This window comes from Temnothorax americanus, unplaced genomic scaffold, assembly GCF_048541705.1.
Source record: "Temnothorax americanus isolate GAGA-0224 unplaced genomic scaffold, ASM4854170v1 Scaffold47, whole genome shotgun sequence".
In the NCBI taxonomy this organism is placed as follows: domain Eukaryota; kingdom Metazoa; phylum Arthropoda; class Insecta; order Hymenoptera; family Formicidae; genus Temnothorax; species Temnothorax americanus.
This window is the reverse complement of record NW_027509624.1, coordinates 467,381-486,533: the sequence shown is the minus strand read 5'-3', so window position 1 is coordinate 486,533 and position 19,153 is coordinate 467,381. Positions and strand designations below refer to the sequence as shown.

Here is a 19,153-nt window from a genome sequence, read left to right as displayed (position 1 = left end):
GCCCCGTAAAATATTTGAAGCTCGCGTGTAAACTTTTAATTTTGATAAATTTCTGCCGCATTTTTTTCCGTATTCTTATCTTTCTCGTTGTTCAACGCAATGATCGATATTTATTTCAACGTAAACCGATATACTTATCGCTTTCACGACTCACGTGACGTTTTTAGCATAACGGTTTGTCGTGTTTTTTTTTTAACTTGCCGGAAGTATACCGCGTGAGCACTGCGGTAACGGTAAGCTGCATAAATATGTAGCTTGGGCTCCAGTATATGGCAGCGAGGGTGGTAAGACTATTCTGACGCAAGTTGAGCCGCAAATGTACTCTCTTCTGTCATGACTAAACAATATAAATGCGGTTTATATAGTGGGTATGAACGAATCGACATTTCGACCTGAGCTAGTCTACGTCAATACTGTATAATATTGTGCGGAACTGGATACAATTTTATTTGAATAACGAATAACGAACACACGTGACAAGAGAATTCTAATGGAATAACAATATAGAAGTCGTATAGTTGATCGAATTAATTGTAATTTGTAATAATTTATTTTATGCGAGCAATAAAATGTTTATACGTATTTATTGCTGACTTTATTTGAGATTGCATTAATAATTATTCGAATAACACCCGAAATAATAATACCCGACATAAATATGTAATATCAATATAATATAATTTTGAAAATAAATTATGAAAAAGGTTATTATATGAAAACAGGGTACAAATTTACAACATAAAGAGAATAAAATTACTTAAGCTAAAAATAATTATTCGCGTAAATTTGCAAGATTTCAATAAAATATTCGATTATATATTTTATGTCACAATCGAAAGAGATTACTTTATTTGACGTAATTCTCGTCTAGCGGTGGATCTTGATCAGAATCGCTTCCGTGTAATCAAACTGCTGCGTAACTGGTCTTATCTAAATAAAGCTCACCAGGGGTGCACCATCAGGCTTAGTATACATATACGTGTGCGAGCGAATCGAAGCTTTGACCTCGACTACCTTACGTCACCACCAATCGAAACTTTACGTAGTAATTCAGAATAAAAAAGTTGAGAGTCTATAGGGGTAATTCAAGTTCAGCGCAAACTCGTAATTCATGCAATGCGTTGTAAGTCGATAGTATCTAGCTGCGAACGCCGCGTTTCTCCGTGCATAATGTACGCTGGCAGCGCATCGACTTCTTCAATCTTGGCGATTATTACGTCAGATCTATCGGTAATTCTCATATAGTAATTTAGAATAAGGAAGTCGGTTCATTAAGCGCGGAGACTCGGTGATCGATCAGTCGTTGATTATTTCGGCTACGCTCCCGCGTTAAACTTCGCGAGCACTGTTACAGCTACGTTCTACACAAGGGAGAACGATAGTTTCGCGACCTTTACCCGCTCTAAATTCACCGAATGGGAATCGTACCGGGGGCGGCTCAGAGAATGGGGCGATCGCGGGAGAAATCGAGTTAAGTGCTCAACACAATCGCACCTACGCTTCTTATTACTGTCTAATTAGCTCCAGCAAAATCCTGTCGTGTTCCCGGAATACTCGTGTCGAATACTATGGCCGCAGCTGCGCACCAATTGGTGCACCAACACCACTGCAACGTCCGCCTACTCGTATACTAATCGCTCACCTATTAATCATGCACTTTATCGAGTCGAATAAACCACTCCACGGCGTTTATAATTTCATCCCCCCGTTGTGACGTGTATAAATATTTATTGATTTACATCAGAGACCGCTATCTTACTCGCGGCTCATTTCTCCGACTGCACCCAGCTCTCTTTCGATGGCGCAATTTTCTTTTAATTAATCTTTTATTTTTATCGTCGGTCGAACCCGGTGCCGCTGCGGTACATTACATCAGAGAACAACTGATGAGATCATATATTGAATCCATAATATTTCCGTTTGATATATATATATATATATATATATATATATATATATATCAACTTTTGAAATTCTACTAGTCGGCTTCAGATTTTTTAAAATTTATGTATGCCCAGTTTATGTTACATTATGTTGAATGTTCCTCTTTCTATTTTTAACCGGTATTCAGCAGTTATCACTATCAGTATTCAGTTTAGTACAATTTACATGATTTTACCGCGGAAGAATTATGATGTAAATAAAATTTTTATTGAATTATTAATATTTGTAAAGTATAACACACAGGATTTATGATTTTAATATTTTGATGTAGGAAAATTATATTAATGCAATTTTCAGCCCGAGTCCAATTATTTTGATATTCGTCATTCTTAACTTTGCATCCTCCGTCGAGTTGCGTTACAAGAATAGCGGACGAAATTGATTGCACGTGCACAACTCCGCTACGAATTACTAATCAAGTATCGTAACAACGAGCAATATTTATCCCGACGTAAAACGAATATCCGCGAGCCACGTAATCGATGTGATTTTCCGGTAATCGAATCGCATGTACTTTCGTTCATTCGTCAAAGCTATAAATAAAGTCGTTAAATCCTGTAAACCCCTCACCGTAAATTCTCTCACGATTTATTGCGTCATTTTATCACGTTGTTTATTATTGTTCTAACGATAAGAAAGAGGCTACACAGTATGTAACCTAAGCTAATTTGTATTTTATTAGTTAATCGCAAATAAAAATGTATTCATACGCATAGACCTTATTATTTGCATAAATAATGTTCTATGAAAAAAGAGTATCCTGTATATAATATAAATGTGGTAATAATTATGGATAATATATCGTATACAACTTAATTTACTACAAGTTTATGAAAGTTCAAAGACATTATTGGATAAGAGTTAAATTTATCGATAACTATTTAAACTTTGTCTCAGTTTCATTGATTCTTTGTCTCTAAAAGTTAAAGTAGAAATAGAAGAAGACAAAGAATAAGTTAAATTACGATTATTAAATTACGGAAGTTAACCAATACTGTATACCAATACTGAAACCAACCATGGACGACGGGGGAAAATGGAATTGGGGTTAGTAATAATTTCATTGTGGATTGGTTCCTATTCTTTTGCGAAGGAAAACGGGCTTCTTCGAATAAATTGTTGAATGGCTCGTTTTCTTAAACACGGAAAAGCTGCGGGAGAGATCCTTAGAATATTACGATAAACGTACTTATATATACTTTGCAACGTGTACTTTCGTCGTGCCACTGTCGCACGAGCTTTCAAGCTCGGCTTTTTCCAACGTTGAGCACATACAAAGCCAGGAACACGAAGCGCTGATTGGCGGGACGGATAAAAATGTGCTAAAGAAAGGCGCACGGCGAAAAACAAAAAAGGTGATGACGGTGCCGTGGATCAACCTGTGAGCAAGCCAAATGAAGCGTAAGAGAGGGAGAGTCATACGTGGGGTGTGTACATCGATACGTTTATTAAGTACAACTAATACAAAGGATCGTGAAGAGCTCTTGGGTATGAACGCAGCGCGTATTCCCGTTAGACATTTAGCTTCGTTGTCCGAGACTGAAATCGATCGTCTTCGAGCAAGTCCACCGACGGCAACATCCAAAGCACACACAGCGTGTCAGCAATAACATTGTTTATTTGCATAAAAGAATACATATATAGGATGCATTAAAAGTCGCGCGTTTTCTCATTAGATTTTTGTGGATTTTTTTTGTTTTTAATATTCTAAATATTTCGATAATCAAGCCTCTAGTTGCAGTAACATTAAATTAAAGACAATTCGCAATTAACTGAAGCGTAAAGTTTTGTTATTTATTTGAATCTCTATTGGTAAAACTCTTGATTTTTTTCACATTAAATAATTGTAATCTTTTGTTGAATTTTTAGAAAAGCCAATTCCAATTTCCCTGTCAAAGCGAAAGCATACGACTTTCGGTGCACCATTCATACATATTGAAGTGCAAAATACAATGGTGGCATACATTAGAGGGTTGTTTTCCTGGTTGTTCGACGGTGGCGAGGTCATGGAGCGCCTCGGCCGCCATAGAGCCAGCCTGGCGAAGCCGTACTTGGTCATAGCCGCGCAGAAGTCCGCCCTCGATCGCCTTCGACTCCAGTTTCTCCGAATCCCCCTTTTCGATTAATCCGTGCCCCAAGTACGGATGCGACGAATCAGCTTCGACATCCTTTGTCGGGCGCGCCGATAATCCGCGTACGCGACGATTCGCGATTGTGATCCACGCGGCGGCGGTTCATCTTTTGAGCGCGTGAATGATCATACGACGCGTCTTCATGATGCACTTTCGCAAGATATTACGGAACGACATGATCGAATAGTCTCTGTGAGCGGCGTGTATCCCAGCGATCGGGCTATCGAGAATAACGTTGAGCGAGAATAATTGCGGCGATCGTGTGGAGCTTCGATCACCGAGGAACATTGAGTCTCTTCTGTTATATCGAACTATTGTTTTCTGTGAGCTCCTGCTGCTACTGCTGCTGCTGCTGCTGCTGCTGCTGCTGTTGTTGTTGCCGCTGCGCCGGCAGATAGACAGATACGTTCGAAATTATGTATTCGGGACACGCGGGTAACATGCAAGCGGCGAGAAACGGAAGTACCGTGCTGACCGTCCCGACTTCGTGTCGGGACTTCCCTTCCCTCGGGGCGAGATTTAGGATTGTTTTTCTCCCTGGTGGGGCGCACTCTCCACCGCGTTTGTCCGGAAACAAACAGGCGGTCGATCGCAGACGAAAGATTGTCCGTCTCTGGTGTGTCAGCGATCGATTCCACGGTGTGACAGGGACGCGAGTTTCGTTGCTCGACGAAGTTACTTTTTGTTGTGGGCGAAGTTGCGCGGAGCAAGCGCGTAAATTTCCAAAAGTCGACGTTGGTCCTTCGGCCGACCCGGCACCACGGCGGCAGTCGGTGAAATCGGACGGGAGGGGGACGGGGGGAGGAATCGTTAATTGCAGCCTGATCTCGCAGAGTCGAAAATGATTCGGTCTCCTCGCGACGAACAGTCGTCGTAAACAAGCGACCAGAAAAGATGTAGCAAAAATATCGAAGAAAAAAAAAGTCGCTGACTACTTCTAGCTCTTCTCTCCCTCCCCCTCAGCTGATGGTGTCCCCGAGCGAACGAACACTACGCGGTAACACGCTAAGTATATTAAGCTCTGATTAATTAACAGCACAGCCGATTTTTCGATTATATAATAATAAAAAAAGGATTATCTTCTTTCTCTCTCTCTCTTTATTTGCTTTTAAGCGCTCGCGTTCTTCCTTGCTTCCGATGTACCGAGATTCGCGCGCGAATCCTCTTCGTCCTCTCGTGGAACGAAATCCTCTTCTCCCCTCCTCGCGCACTCAGTACTTGTTCTCTCTTACTTTCGCATTTGGCGTACACTCGACGGCGACTCGCCGATCTCGCGCGGCGAATCACGCCGATGAACGAAGCGCGACTTTATCGCGAATACGCGGCAAAACTTTGATATGTGTGTCGCTTTCCCTTGTGCTTCGCGACGCCGATAAAGGTATAGGCGTCCCGGTAGTCAAGGCACTGGACATGCGCATCGAATACGAGAACCGTACTTGTACTTGGTACTCTCTCTCTCTCTCTCTCTCTCTCTCTCTCTCTCTCTCTCTCTCTCTCTCTCTCTCTCTCTCTCTCTCTCTCTCTCTCTCTCTCTCTCTCTCTCTCTCTCTCTCTCTCTCTCTCTCTCTCTCGTTGAGCTCGCAGAAGATTCGGCGAACACCATGCGAATAATCTCTAAGTTATTCGCGCTTTCGCGCAGGATATCTTGGAGAACTCCTGCTTTCTGAAACGGAGTCCTTTCGGGTCGCTTCTCCGCTCCGAGAGAATGTATATTTCGTTGTATCTATCCTCGTCTATCGGTTTTCATCATTTTTAGACGACCCGCATCCTTCGCGATTTTTATTTTCTTCACATAGATCTGTAAAAATAAACGGCCACCAACACCGTTATCGGATTCCTCGATATTCTCAGTTGATCGTATCGTCTTCTGACTGTCTTCCGCTAGATGCTCGTTCTTGGATGATAAGGCGAGTGTACGTCCATCGCGACTTTATTAATTTTTATTGCGACTCTAAAATGAACGACTATCAATTTCCATTCCCCGAATGTTCTCGTTTTCCAATTTTCCAATTTTCGTCCCTTTCAATATTCCTATTTTTATTGCGCTCTAATAATGAAGAAAAGGCGAACGAGATAATCCAAATGATAAACTAAAGTAACAATCTCCATTGCGACCTCTAGCAAGTCCCGTGATTGCAATCGATGCTAACGTTTTATAATTGCGTGCGTTGAAGTCTCGTTCGTGCACGTCACGTCTCTCTAGCTCTATCGACGGGTCTCGCTCTGAATACAAAATTCCTTTCGTAGAAAAGTCCGCGAATCGATCGAAACTCTCTTTATCGCTCGCGCGCGATCCATCCGGCCCGATTTGCATAAAATCGAGAAACTCGATCTAGAATATGAGCGAGGGATCCCGTTTGCGGGCGATAACGTCCACGTTGTCTATATGCGATACACCCGGTGCCGTATGGTGCAGCGCGATGTGCGCCTCGTACGGACGTAAACTGCCCTTATTACATCGGGCAGTCGCCGTCGACGCCATCGCCGCCGTCGCGGCGCGTTTCGGAAGGCGGAATTTTCTACGTCGGGTGAGATGTATCGATTGACCGGTTCGCCATCCACGAACCGAATCGAGCGGAAAACGCGAGTCCTCTTTCGTGCGATCGCCATCGGCGCGCGATGTTAACATCGCGGTAAAATTAGAACGCCAGCGTCATTGACTGCCAGTATCGAACCGCCATCGCCGGCTCCGCCACCGAACGGTTCTCCATGCTGTTGTGCACTCGGTAGTGCCAGTCACTAAGGGCATATAGGGAGCTAGGCCCTTTGCGATTCTAAATCTTCCCCCGTTCCGGTTCGGGGACTCGCGCACTCTACAGGGTGGTACCACTCGTGCCAGAATAGAGCGAGTAAGCCGGGATTATTCTCGGACGGCCGGAAATAAATGCATCCTCGGATATCGCGCGGTGGATCAAAGACGAATCTTCGCTTCCTTCCTTCCACGAAGTCGGAAATTCGAACTTCGGATTTTCCCTAAGCCTCGAATCCCTCACGTACGCGACTCGCGACGCGACGGCCGCTCGTATCATCAACTTTCGGTCGGTCGGTCGGTAGTGCACGTGACTCGAAGGTCGTGCTCCCGCCGAATCGATTCAACACCCTACGCCCGGTGTTCCTGGGAGCCGCCAGTCTGCCGGTACCGACGATCGGTCAGCCTCCTCTTCCGGATCGATGGCGACGCGTCCGACCTCGCGAACGTCGACGTTCCCGGCGCCGAGGTTCTCCTTGACCGAATCGCCGCGTATGGCCGGGCGATCGAATGACGGAATCCGATCTCGCCGCACCTCTCACGAGTCTTCCATCTCATGTTACAGGAGATACCACGCAGGATCAGCAGAGGACACTGTCGTTCATCCGCATCACCTTGCTCGCGTTGTACATGTTCTTCATTCCCTTTTGTCAACCCTGTTTGAATGCGACGTCCAGTGTATAGGCCCACGAGATCATTATACTCGTTTTTGAAAGATACTAGTCTATCCTGATACTTCGCTAATGAAGATAAACGTTCATTTCCTGATATATTTTTTAGCATCTGTCATCTATCGTCATGCCTATTTATATCATCGTTCAATCTCGGGCTTCCTTTTTGATGGAATTCCTGGTAAAATCCTCGGTAGAGTGCAATTTTTTCATCACTGATTGATGTCGAGCTCGTCTTTAAAATTCATCTTCAAAAACTTTTTTTGGGCGATGCGGCCTTATAAGTATAAGCCTTTATATTCGTGAGTCTCTCGCGATCCTCTCTCAATCCATGGACGATAAAAACTCGAGACCCTGGCAATCCTCTGGAGAACAGTACTAAGGCTCTCGAGGTTCTTTCTGCGGACAAGCCTCTCTCGCTTACCAGATCCTTACGGTGCTCTCGCTGGCTCACCGTGCTCACCGAATTTCAGACCGGGCTCACAGAGAAACGCATTCATGTCGCACGACTTGATCACTCCCGAACGGCCCTCTCCAGGTTGCGGACAGGACCATCGTCACATATCCGCGGTGTGTCTTTCATAAATAGAAAGACGTCGTGTCTACCGAATTCGCACGTTTACCTCCCGCTAACCTCTCCCTCTCTCTCTCTCTCTCTCTCTCTCTCTCTCTCTCTCTCTCTCTCTCTCTCTCTCTCTCTCTCTCTCTCTGACGAATTCCCTAATGTATAAACAAAGGTGTATACACGCGCTCGTCGAGAGCTCGTCGCTCTCCTCCGCGCCTCCCTTCGTTATCGAATGGCCACACCATCGCGCACGCTCCGTCCCCGTTCAACCCTCGCCGCTCGCCGCTTGCCGCTACCAACCCCCGGTCGCGCGCATCCAGCCAACTCTCCACGTTCCCGCTGCGATCTTTATATATAGACTTTCCGTTTACGGAACACAAAAAGAGAAGGAATGGCCGGCAGTCGCGAAAATAAACGACGGCGAACGGGCCGTCGTCATTCGGAGGATCGAAACAGGCTGCTATCCAACGTCGATGGCGTCGCCTTCTCATCCTTGTCGTCTTTGTTTTCTAGAACCACCCCCGCGCACAGTTACGCATTAAACTGATTTCACGCAGATTGTCAAACATTTCTTCCGCATGTGATCGATCGGTGTTTAATCGCACGCGCAAGAGTTTCAATTTCTTCTATACGTATATATATTCCTCTGTCGATCATTTATCGAACATTTCGCAATGTTTCATGTTTCATCTAATGTTTGATGTTGCTGCGTGCGAAATCGCTCTTACTGCAATCTGTATTTCGCGTGCAGCATGCACTTAAAGTCAGTTTCACGCGAAATGCAAATAGTTGAATGCTAAACGGAGCGCAAATTATAGTCAAATATCATGATCTTGAAATTTTTCTTCCTAATTATTGCTGGAAATATTACTTGGTTATTTTTTTTATTGTTTAGGAAGATACATTGATTAATTAAAAATTGAATAATTATCATGCTAATGATGTTTTGAATCTTCGTTTACTATTTATCTCGATTTTCATGTCATTAACCCCTTTCATCTAATCATTATCGATGTATCATTATTGATATATTAATGGTCCTAATGTACTTTAAACTGATCATTAGGTGATTATCCGCTCAATAATATTACACGATGAATATTTTTCGTATTGAGAAAAGAAATGTTCGTCATGCGACACATTCGTTTGCGTGTGAAGGAAATATCCGAACAATTTTGGTACACAAATGCTGACGATCAATTCGCGCGGAAGCGGCTTTAACTCTTGTTACGCGGGTATAACGGCGACGTATATTCGTATATGCATTTTGATATTCTCTGGCTAGTATTTATCGCACATTTTCGCTTTTGGCGATGAGCCTGCCTAAAATGTACTTGACGAATCACGCATGCGAATTTTCGCAGGACATTTCTTTGTCCGATTCCTCTCATTTCGCAAAGATAAATTCTTCTTAGAGACTCGAGTCGAGTTGATTATCTGGTGTATAACTTTAATATTGTTTGCTGCTGGAAAAGAATAGCACAAAAGTTCAATTAAATAATATCTCAGGATGTTCGCGTGTTTCGAATACATAAAATATTTCGGATATGCTTCGATTCAATTGTGAATTTGTTCGCTCGGTCGACTAAACACACAATGACGTCAGTATTCGGTTTTTGTTTTCGACGCGACGGTACGACGTCGGGGAACAACGCGAAATATTTATCTCCCAACGACACTGATGGAGAATCCTTAAATAAACCAGAGTTATTTTACCGCGCTCATATTGGAATAATAGAAGCCGATGACATTCGGATTTTGCTAGCTGTGTCGGAATTTTAAACTAGTGAAAATTGTCAAAGCTGTTAGTTGTACGGATCTCTATGTAAAGCGTAAAACAATCAGATTTGTATCTTTGTAGAAGAATTCCTACAATTTTTTGACGTATATCCAGAATTAGAGATTTCAACCTTTATTTACAAATTCTTTGATAAATCTTTTCTTTGAAGAAATTTTTTCGACCATTATTTGTTGCAACTTTTCAACATCGCCCCTGGATATCCAGCTAATTAACCCAAATTGAGATTCTGACGAGGCAAAGCATAATTACATTTAACTTAAGAACAAGTTTCGTTATTTAATTACACCTCGGGAGTGAAGTTCACTTTTTCATCTTCGATCGCTTGAAACTTCGTATTGCCGGCGTCTTAACGTTTGTGTCGAGAATTAATTTCCGAACCGATTAGAGAATCCCGAGACACCCCGTATGCCGGGCCACGCGTTATCAGATTCTCCCGTGGCTATTTCGGGGTATCGACCAATCAGTGTTAAGGTCGGACGCGCCCACGATAATTCGAGGACTACCGAAATTCGTCCGGCTGGGGCGCGCAGATTGATCCTTGACTTGACTTATTTCTTGCTCGCGCCGACACGACCAACGGACGTTATCGCGCTCCAAAAGCACATGTAATTAAACACGATGACGGGAGGAGAGGCAAGAGAAAAAGAGAGAGAGAGAGAGAGAGAGAGAGAGAGAGAGAGGGTTGCTAAAACAAAACACAATTTAATCATCGTGACGCGCGTCGCGATCGTTCGTCGTTAATTACTCATGCATATGCAACGACGTGTAAAACATGAAATTAAAGGGACACCGAAGGGGACTGCGGAGCGTTGGGGCGGACAAAAGCGTGTGACGTTCGTAAGAGCAGAGCGTTCGAGCGGGCGAGCGAGCTCCGGCGCTAAATAAAATAATTACGCGAATCGTCATAACGCAGCCACCCACGCGACCGCGTGCGTGGACCGAACGGACGTTCGACCGCTTTTTTATTTTATCTCACTCCTGTGACCACCGTGTTACGTCGCTGCTGCAATAAAATTCAATACCTATAATATATTATCCGCGACTCGCGAATATACAGCGGCACGATTTTTTTTTTTTTTTTTTTTTTTTTACGTAAAAGAATTCCGGGGCAGCAACATAATAGTAAAGCGATATCATTGAATATTTGTAAATCCGAATATTGCAGGATATAGGTATACGATAAATATTTAAGAGTATAATACGCACTGCACTGTACTGTATCATGAGTTCGAACGTTAATTATACCGTTACTCCGTTGAATTGGAAATCGATTAACTAAAGCAGATACGTACGTCTCGGATGGTAGTTAATTAAGTTATTTTTTAATTTCGTAGTTCGATTGTTTCAGATAAAGGCGGAATGGATTATTTTTTAACTCTCGAGAGATCCACAGTTATCGTATTACTACGACTTCTCTCGCACAATTATATCGCGTGTGCTGCGCGAGCCGATATTCACCGCTTTGTGCAACATATACGTGCGGTGCGTTCCGAATTCCGAGTAACGTGCGATAATTTATTACGATGATACAACGTCGGGAGGTATCGGTTATCGAAGTGCGAATTACCTCGCTAAGTGAGAATTTATTCAAAATTTATCTCGCCGGCAATCTGCCGCTTATATATCAATGCGTATTGCGCAGTTAACTATAGAGATACGTCGTATTGCAAATGTATTCGCATGGAGCACAGCATCCGTTTTATTCATCTTTCTATATCATAATATCCTTCAAAAATTTGTCCCATGAAAATCCAACTTTATCCAGCAATTTCACAAATTCATATATTATATTTTATCAATTTATTTATGCGTTATTTGTGTTTCATGACTTGGTCCTATCGTACGTTTTATTTCTCATAAATCTCTATTATCCTGTTACGTATTTTGTTACAAAGCGCGCGAGAGGCGCGGGAATATGCTCTTTCGTTTTAATTACCGCTTTGACTTGTAATATTAAATTAACGGGAGAGAAAAAAATGTATTAAAGTAAGAAGTTCATAAATGCGCTTTTCGAAGTTTACGAAGCTCGACGTGGCGCTATCGCACGGTGGGTGTAACAAGTTTTAGAGCAAGAACATGCCCGGGCAGAATGTGCCATCTAGCCGCAACGAAAGGCGGGAGATTATTGATCGTAAAAATGGCGCCAACGCGTAAAGTTGTGTAAGGCGGATATCAAGTCATAATTTTCGGTGGCTTTGACGGGCCGGATCAATTCCAAGCGCGCCCGCTCCTTTCATCTATTAAAATAATGAGATTCTCCTAACAACCATGACGTCAATCCCACGCGGCTGAATACTTCGATGATCTTCGTATTTAAATTTAAGAGAGAGAGAGAGAGAGAGAGAGAGAGAGAGAGAGAGAGAGGGTGAGCTTATGCTATCGTCTCCAATGTTCTCGTCAACAAATTTAAATCTCATTAAAACGTTTACAAACCGTATTGTGATTTGACAAGCCGGTTTTTAATTCTACACTCATTGAGCTACGATTATAAAAATTTTAATCAATTATAATTTTGTGGAAAATTACAAGTTTTTAGGATATAAGTATAGAAGAGAGAGAGAATTTCTATAAGATATAAATAAAGAAGAATTTTATACCTATATGCGTTCGAATATGTGCTGCAATCAAATAACTTAATAAATGATGTCCAGAGAGGTATTGAAACTTTTAATAATAAAATTTCTTAAATGATCAAATTAATTACGTTATTATTCATAACTTCAATGGTTATCAAATGTAAGCATTCGCGATTCTTTAACAACCGTGTGAATTAACCGTGCAATTAACATCTGTTAATTCTATCACTTAACATTCGTTCGGTTGTTTCATACAATTAACACTTTCATAATTACCTCAATCGTTTAAGGGGATCCTAAAAGCCGTCTGTAATACCGGCTTTTTTTCTTAGCACCAATCTTTTAATTGGCTTTATAGAAATGCAAAATTCTTGTCTAGAATTAAAGTACGCATCAAAATCTAGGTCATTGTGGTCGACGTTATATCGAAAACGAGAAAAAATTAATATTTTTGTTAATTTTTGGTATACGTGACGACAATATTTGCTTTGTACAAAAATTCCACAATAAATATCCACAAAATTAGACCGGCATGACCTAGGGACAACATTTAAAAACAATATCGTACAATTAGATCTAAAAAGCCTAGAAAAAAAGATTAGTTTAAATAAACTTTTATATGTGCAAATAAAGCACATTCAGGTTGACATTGCGTGTAGCGAGAGATGGCGCAGCACGCGAAACAAGGACAGATGCCTCTCGTTAGACAAGGACAGATATATTATAGATATATGACATAGAAAACAGGATTAGAAATGTTGACATTACCGACGTCGAGGAAGTTCAGCGTATTTTTACAATTAACAAAAGAAGGCGAAATATATCGACAAGGCCAGTTACATATACGGTCACGCTGCTGGACCGCCCGAATTGGCGAAACGAAAGTAGCGCTGAACAGCACATTCATCGTTTCTACGTGTTTCCGGAGCGGAACCGCGCACGATTGAGAGCTCCCGAAGGATGCGATATATAGCTTCGCAATCAAAGTTGAAAATGGACTTACAGGGAGAACGGCCAGGACGTCTCGAGCTTCTGCGACGGGCGCTTCTCGTGCTTCGCGGCATGCCGGTTCTCAATTCCGTGGCAACTGTAGGGGGGAAAAAAAAACAGAGACAAAAAGATTAGAATTAATTCCGTTCTGCGTCATCGCGTACTGTGTATATTCGTAGGGATTTCTCGCTGCGATCTCTCGCTGTCTCGCTCTCTGTCCGTGGGTTGCTATACTTTCATACTTCGTACCGTCAGAGTGGAGAGAGGAGCGAGAGTGCAACATCGAAATAAGAGCATACGCTCTAATAAATATTACAGTCGGCAACGAAACTCCCGATGTTGTACTCCGCGTAAGTATGCGACTTTAGAATACGTGGATCCATGCATCATAACAGGAAATACCAGAGCGTGAGAGAGACAGAGAGAGAGAAAAAAGGCGGACTAGTAACGAAAAGAAAGAGATGTATGCGATGAGTACTGACACGTTTAAATAAATTCATTAGCCGACGAGTGGATTTGCGTTCTTACAAAAAGATCAGGATCGCTGCGTGACGTGCGAGCAAATGAACTGGATGAAAACAACCACGATTATGAGAAAGAATGGAGCACGCTCAAGCTGCGTTTAATCTAAAACAATATTGCAGATATTATCCGATTTTTATCTACTCCTCTACTCTCTACGGCTGAATATTTCATCTAGTAATTCCATCCCGGCAAATTTCGGAGACCGGATCTTTTCATAACGAGGTCAATTAGACACCGCTATTTTTCGCATTAAGTATCTCGATGACCGAGTTCTTTTTTGACTAAGCTAATAAGATAAATCAATATTTGAAGCAATCTGTTTGATCGATGAAAGATTTCTAATTAACTAAAGCGGCTTCGTTCGCCTAGAGCTTCGATATTTTTAGTTAAGAAGAGATTCCGAGGAATCCTTTTAAGTGGAACCGCACTCTTTCGCGAGTCTTCTCGCAGCAATACGCATTTCTGCCGAAAGTGCACGTCGATTAGCATATACGTTCCGTGCGCGCACCGCGATCAGATTGCATAACTCCAAGCTCGATTCAGCGGAATCGCGCACTGTGAAGCACGCTGTACTCTAAACAAATGGCGGAGATAAAATAGATTAGCTGGCAGTGAAATTAAATTCTGCGTTATTCTCGCCCGGCTGTAGGAGTACAAGAGATCACACAGTGACGTAACATCCTTTAAATACTGTACTCGCTATCACACACACACACACCTATACACAAGCACGCACACTGTCGAATGATCCATATCGTTTTAAAGACCAGCATTCTTTGTGCAACAAAAATAAAATCGCGACTCCCGATCTTGATATTTATTTAATATTTACATTGTTCAAAACAAAGATCCACATCCGAGGAAATTTTTTGATGCGATATTCGATGCGGGTATAACAGATAACTTTCTTAAAATCAGATTATGATATTTATATTATTCTTAAATAGTCGAATATTTACGTTATCGAAAGAATTCTCTGTTACAAGAACATTAAAAACGTTATACTTAAGTAAGCCAGACGCGCCAATGTCGATTGACTGTAATGAATTGTCCAATAATGTTTCTAAAATGGGAACAATCATATACGGTGCACTGCGATTTAAATTAAATCAACGTCGACTGGAAATTCTTTCTCTCTCAGGGATCAATCTTCCGTCGCCGCGCGTGTCGTTGTATTTTAACAAAATCGCGCGCGAAACTCCGAAAACGAGATTCACAAGTCTATGCAGTAGAAGCGCGACAAACCGCGTTGCGGTATCGTCGAGTCACACGCGGACAGGAGTCGAGCGTGCATCTCGCAACATGCCCAACGTCATTCACGAATAAAGATTCGCCCGCACGCATTTTGCGCTCGGGAAAGGTATCGCGGCTCGCGGCCCAAGATTCCGCGCGGCTCGATCACTGCAATATTTCGGCTGTCGGTGGCAACGGTGGCAGGTAACGTACACGCGGTCGGTCGATACCAAACGCCGGTGTGACCTACAAGATACATCGGTGGTGATACGGCACCGCGCGAAACACACGGTATATACCCATCCCCCCCGAGCCTTCCTCTCTCCGCCCTTGCCCCTCCACGCCCATTCTACACACGTGCTCGACGTGCCTGTATACGTGAAACTCGAAGTGCTTGTCATTGTCTGGCGCGGAGGGCGCTTGACCTTCCGCAACGTATCGAGCACTTCCCCGATTTTCTTTCAGGCCGATCGTGTGAAGAAGAGACGCGGCCATTTTTGAAAGGAGAAGAGAGAAAGATAAAAGAAATATATACCGCTTACAATACGCGCGGTATATTCAGGATATGTCCTTTGTCGACCGCGGCGTTGCACCAATTCATCCGCATCCGTCCGTACGTGTGTATGTACTTGAAGAAAAGGGGAGCGAGACAGACCCTGTCAGCCGTTCCCCGCGGCGCTCTTCCTATACCGCGGTCTCTGATATCCGAGAGCCCCTTCCCCTTCCACCCCTCGCCGCGCGAGGTCGAGCGCCCTTTCGAAATTTGCCGATGGCCAAAGGACGCCTCGAGGACTGTGCTCGTCTGGCCTCGAATCCGAGATTCTTATCTTTTAACTGAAAACTCGCGGAAAGAAGGTGTTATCGAACGACCTTACCATGCACTTGCGGAACGTCGTCTGCAGCTATTGCGACTTGCGAAACCGCGCGAGCCTTTGTATGCATCGCTCCGACTTAGGAAAATATTCACGACGAAATTTTCTGCTACCCTAACTTTCCCCCCTTTCTCTACTTTCGTTTTGTTATTCGCCGTGGCAAAATATATACATGTTTGCTCGGTATGCAAATACTTGAAAACAGCGTAAGACTTTCAGCACTGGAGTATTCATTATAGAAAGCATTTGCAATTCTCGCGAATCGTCTCTAGTAAAAAGTTTAAAAATTTTCAGGTAATTTATAACAAATCTGTTGGAAGAAGCTTATTGATTGCGGCTATAATAATTGAAACTTTCTTTATCATGATATATAAATTTACCTTTGTTAGTTTCTTTCGTGAAAAATTTACTTTTCATTATTATTAAATGGTAATTCAAGTAAATATAAAGATGAGGCCCAAATGATTAATAAATCAATTGAAAACAAAGATAATGTAAGTATTTTGCTTTAAGTATTCTTCTAAAGAAATAATAAACTGACAAGTAAAGGGAAACATATATAAATGCAGAGGTATAAAATATAAGACGATAGAAAGCTTTCGGATCTGCTGATCCTTGCGTGCCCGTCCATGCAATGCAGTCATTGCGGAATCTTTTACGCTACATATACGGCGCACGATGCGGTCTGCAAGCTGTGCAAAATAACTTCATGAAGAAATCAACCGCAGATTTTTAGCGATGGAAGGCCTGACGTCGGCAAAAAAATAGGGCAGATTTTTTTAGAATCGATGCCAGGGAATACATTTATTGTCCACGCGTTCACCCCCGTTGGGAATCGCGGTGAAAATAACGAAAGTCATAGTATATTTCCGTTCGATATGCACATTCCTCTAACGTGACAACTAATCCAGGTGCTATTTTCCACTGGGAAATATCTCGTCCACCTATATAATCAAGAATTATACATCTAACCCGGCTCACGTCGCTGCTACCGCGTCACGTATAGCTATCTACCGATAAACTGAAAACACATCTGTTGATATTGTGTTAAACATCACTGGCTCCATGTAGTGAAACATTATGCTCTCAATGGTGCAATTAATCTTCGACTGTTATGGTTAAATTTGTGTAGCTTAATTATATGTCCTCAATCCCAATAATGAAACAAATTTGCGCTATACGGTTCGTAAAACAGTCGAAGTTTCTGCCATAGTTGATTTTTACAATAAATAATAGGATTACAAGAAATTAAAAAGTTACTCAGTCTCAAATCATATATTTTTATTAATTTTGCGTAAGGCATGAACATAAATTATATTTTTTTATTACAACCGATGTGCGGAATTTCTTACTTGTCCGATATGTTTTGTCGTCGTAAATATATTCAGTTAAATATTTGTTAATATAATTTATCCGTCACCAATCAATCACATTTTAATTGCAATTTTAATGTACGATTACCGCGAGCGATATTGAAATGCAATCTGTTTGGACATTATATCCTGTATTTAGATATTTCGTACATTTCAGAAAATATCACACAATTTTATATGTATTACATAATAAACGTGTCATACATAGATTGAAGAACGCCGAATGAGTCCACTTTGTGATCTAATTTCTTTTAGTGTTAAAAAATTGCCCAATCTTTTCAATAACACCTGTGGATTTCAGACAAAAGTCTATTTTACAAACAGAAGAAAAATTAATAGGAATGATAATTTAAATATTTACAAAAAAAGAACAATATTTGAAACATGGGTATGTTGCGATATAATCTATTATTTTATAACAGAATGTGTTTATTTTAACAAAACGTGAAAGATACAATCGTTACATACAAATTGATAAATATTAGAGAGTGCGAATAATAAACTTTTAGTAGAAAATTTCGCAATCAACTCGGCATTTCGCGGTTTTGGGGTTTTGCAATTAAAAAGTTCACACGCATGAAAAGAATGAACGAATGTATGAATACCAGTATAATATTCCAAAAAAAAAAAAATATTTAGATTGAAATATTGCCTTTTTAAAAAGCGCTTTAGTACGCATGGAAGGATGTAACGAGAGAAGATTCTGCAAGAGCGAGGTTGAAAAGCGAAAAATGGAAGTGCATAATTCAGTTATTTCATGCATTTCCCACATTTCTTCGTCTCTTGGAACGAATCCGATTTACGATATACGCTTTCAGTATCGCGTATTTAAACCATCTTATTCATCTCGCGTTTTCTAGGCACCACGGAGAAATTTTCCCGATACGATCGCATTTCCAAACTCCGACGTTGTAATTTCATGCCGCCTCTTTTCCCTTTTCCCGTTCGTGTCTCAACGAGTGTCTCGCTCCGTTGATCTCGCACTTCATCGCGACGTCCTATATGCTCTAGATATACGCACGAGTGTGTAATAGCGCAGTTACTCCCTAGTCGACATATACGTCTTTTGTACGTTCGTCGAAACGTAAGAGAGACTCGACATCACGGACACGTCGGCTAACGTCCGAGCCGTATGTGCGACCAGTGCGACATGAATGTGCAAGTGCATGCGCGTACATCCGGACGTCGCATCTGTCTGCGTGAATACAGCGCAGCTCGTGTGCATACAGCCAGCGGCTGATCCGAGGGAAAGAGAGAGAAAGAGAGAAAGGGAGAGTAGACGAGAGAGCCTTCGTACCGCGGCTCGAGGCTCGGAAAGACCATCCCGATTATACCGTGCACACGACCGGTCGAGCGCACCGCGAGCAATTTAAAAGCGAAAGGAGCAAAAGAAGTGTCTTTGCACCGTCGCTGCTTCAAGCTCGCAATTTCCATTGTCCTCCCTGCCCGTCAGCCTGCGCCGCTATACCATCGCCAACAATCAACTCGAACGTTAAGGGTGAGTTCACAATTAGGACGGGTTCGATCTCGCGCTTTTGTGTCGGCACGGAGCTCGATAATTGTTGTTATCGAGGAAAATATCTCGGTTCAAGTGCTTTTTGTAAATTAACGCACGGTTGATTTGGCGAGATTAAAGATACTCGAGAGGTAGACTTAAGAGTAACGCAGACGATAGGTTGATACTTGAAAGGAGGCTTTGTCAGTCGACGGCAGATCACCGTG

General features: G+C 42.2%; 1 protein-coding gene across 10 annotated transcripts in view; it reads right to left on the bottom strand.

Annotated features, from left to right (window-relative positions):
• Ih (hyperpolarization activated cyclic nucleotide gated potassium channel Ih) overlaps nt 1–19,153 on the bottom strand; it is a 141,447-nt gene that overhangs the window by 94,757 nt on the left and 27,537 nt on the right. For 8 of the 10 annotated variants that reach the window (XR_013258720.1, XM_077417057.1, XM_077417063.1 and 5 more), the window contains exon 3: nt 13,442–13,525. The exons of 1 other annotated variant lie outside the window; for it this stretch is intronic. Coding sequence is in view for 8 of the 9 variants with exons in the window: in XM_077417057.1 (XP_077273183.1) it covers nt 13,442–13,525 (84 nt within the window). In the remaining variant the exon portion in view is untranslated. Of the gene's footprint in view, nt 1–3,908; nt 5,525–13,441; nt 13,526–19,153 lie in introns of those variants that run through there. One more of the 10 variants, XM_077417059.1, reaches the window with a different exon arrangement.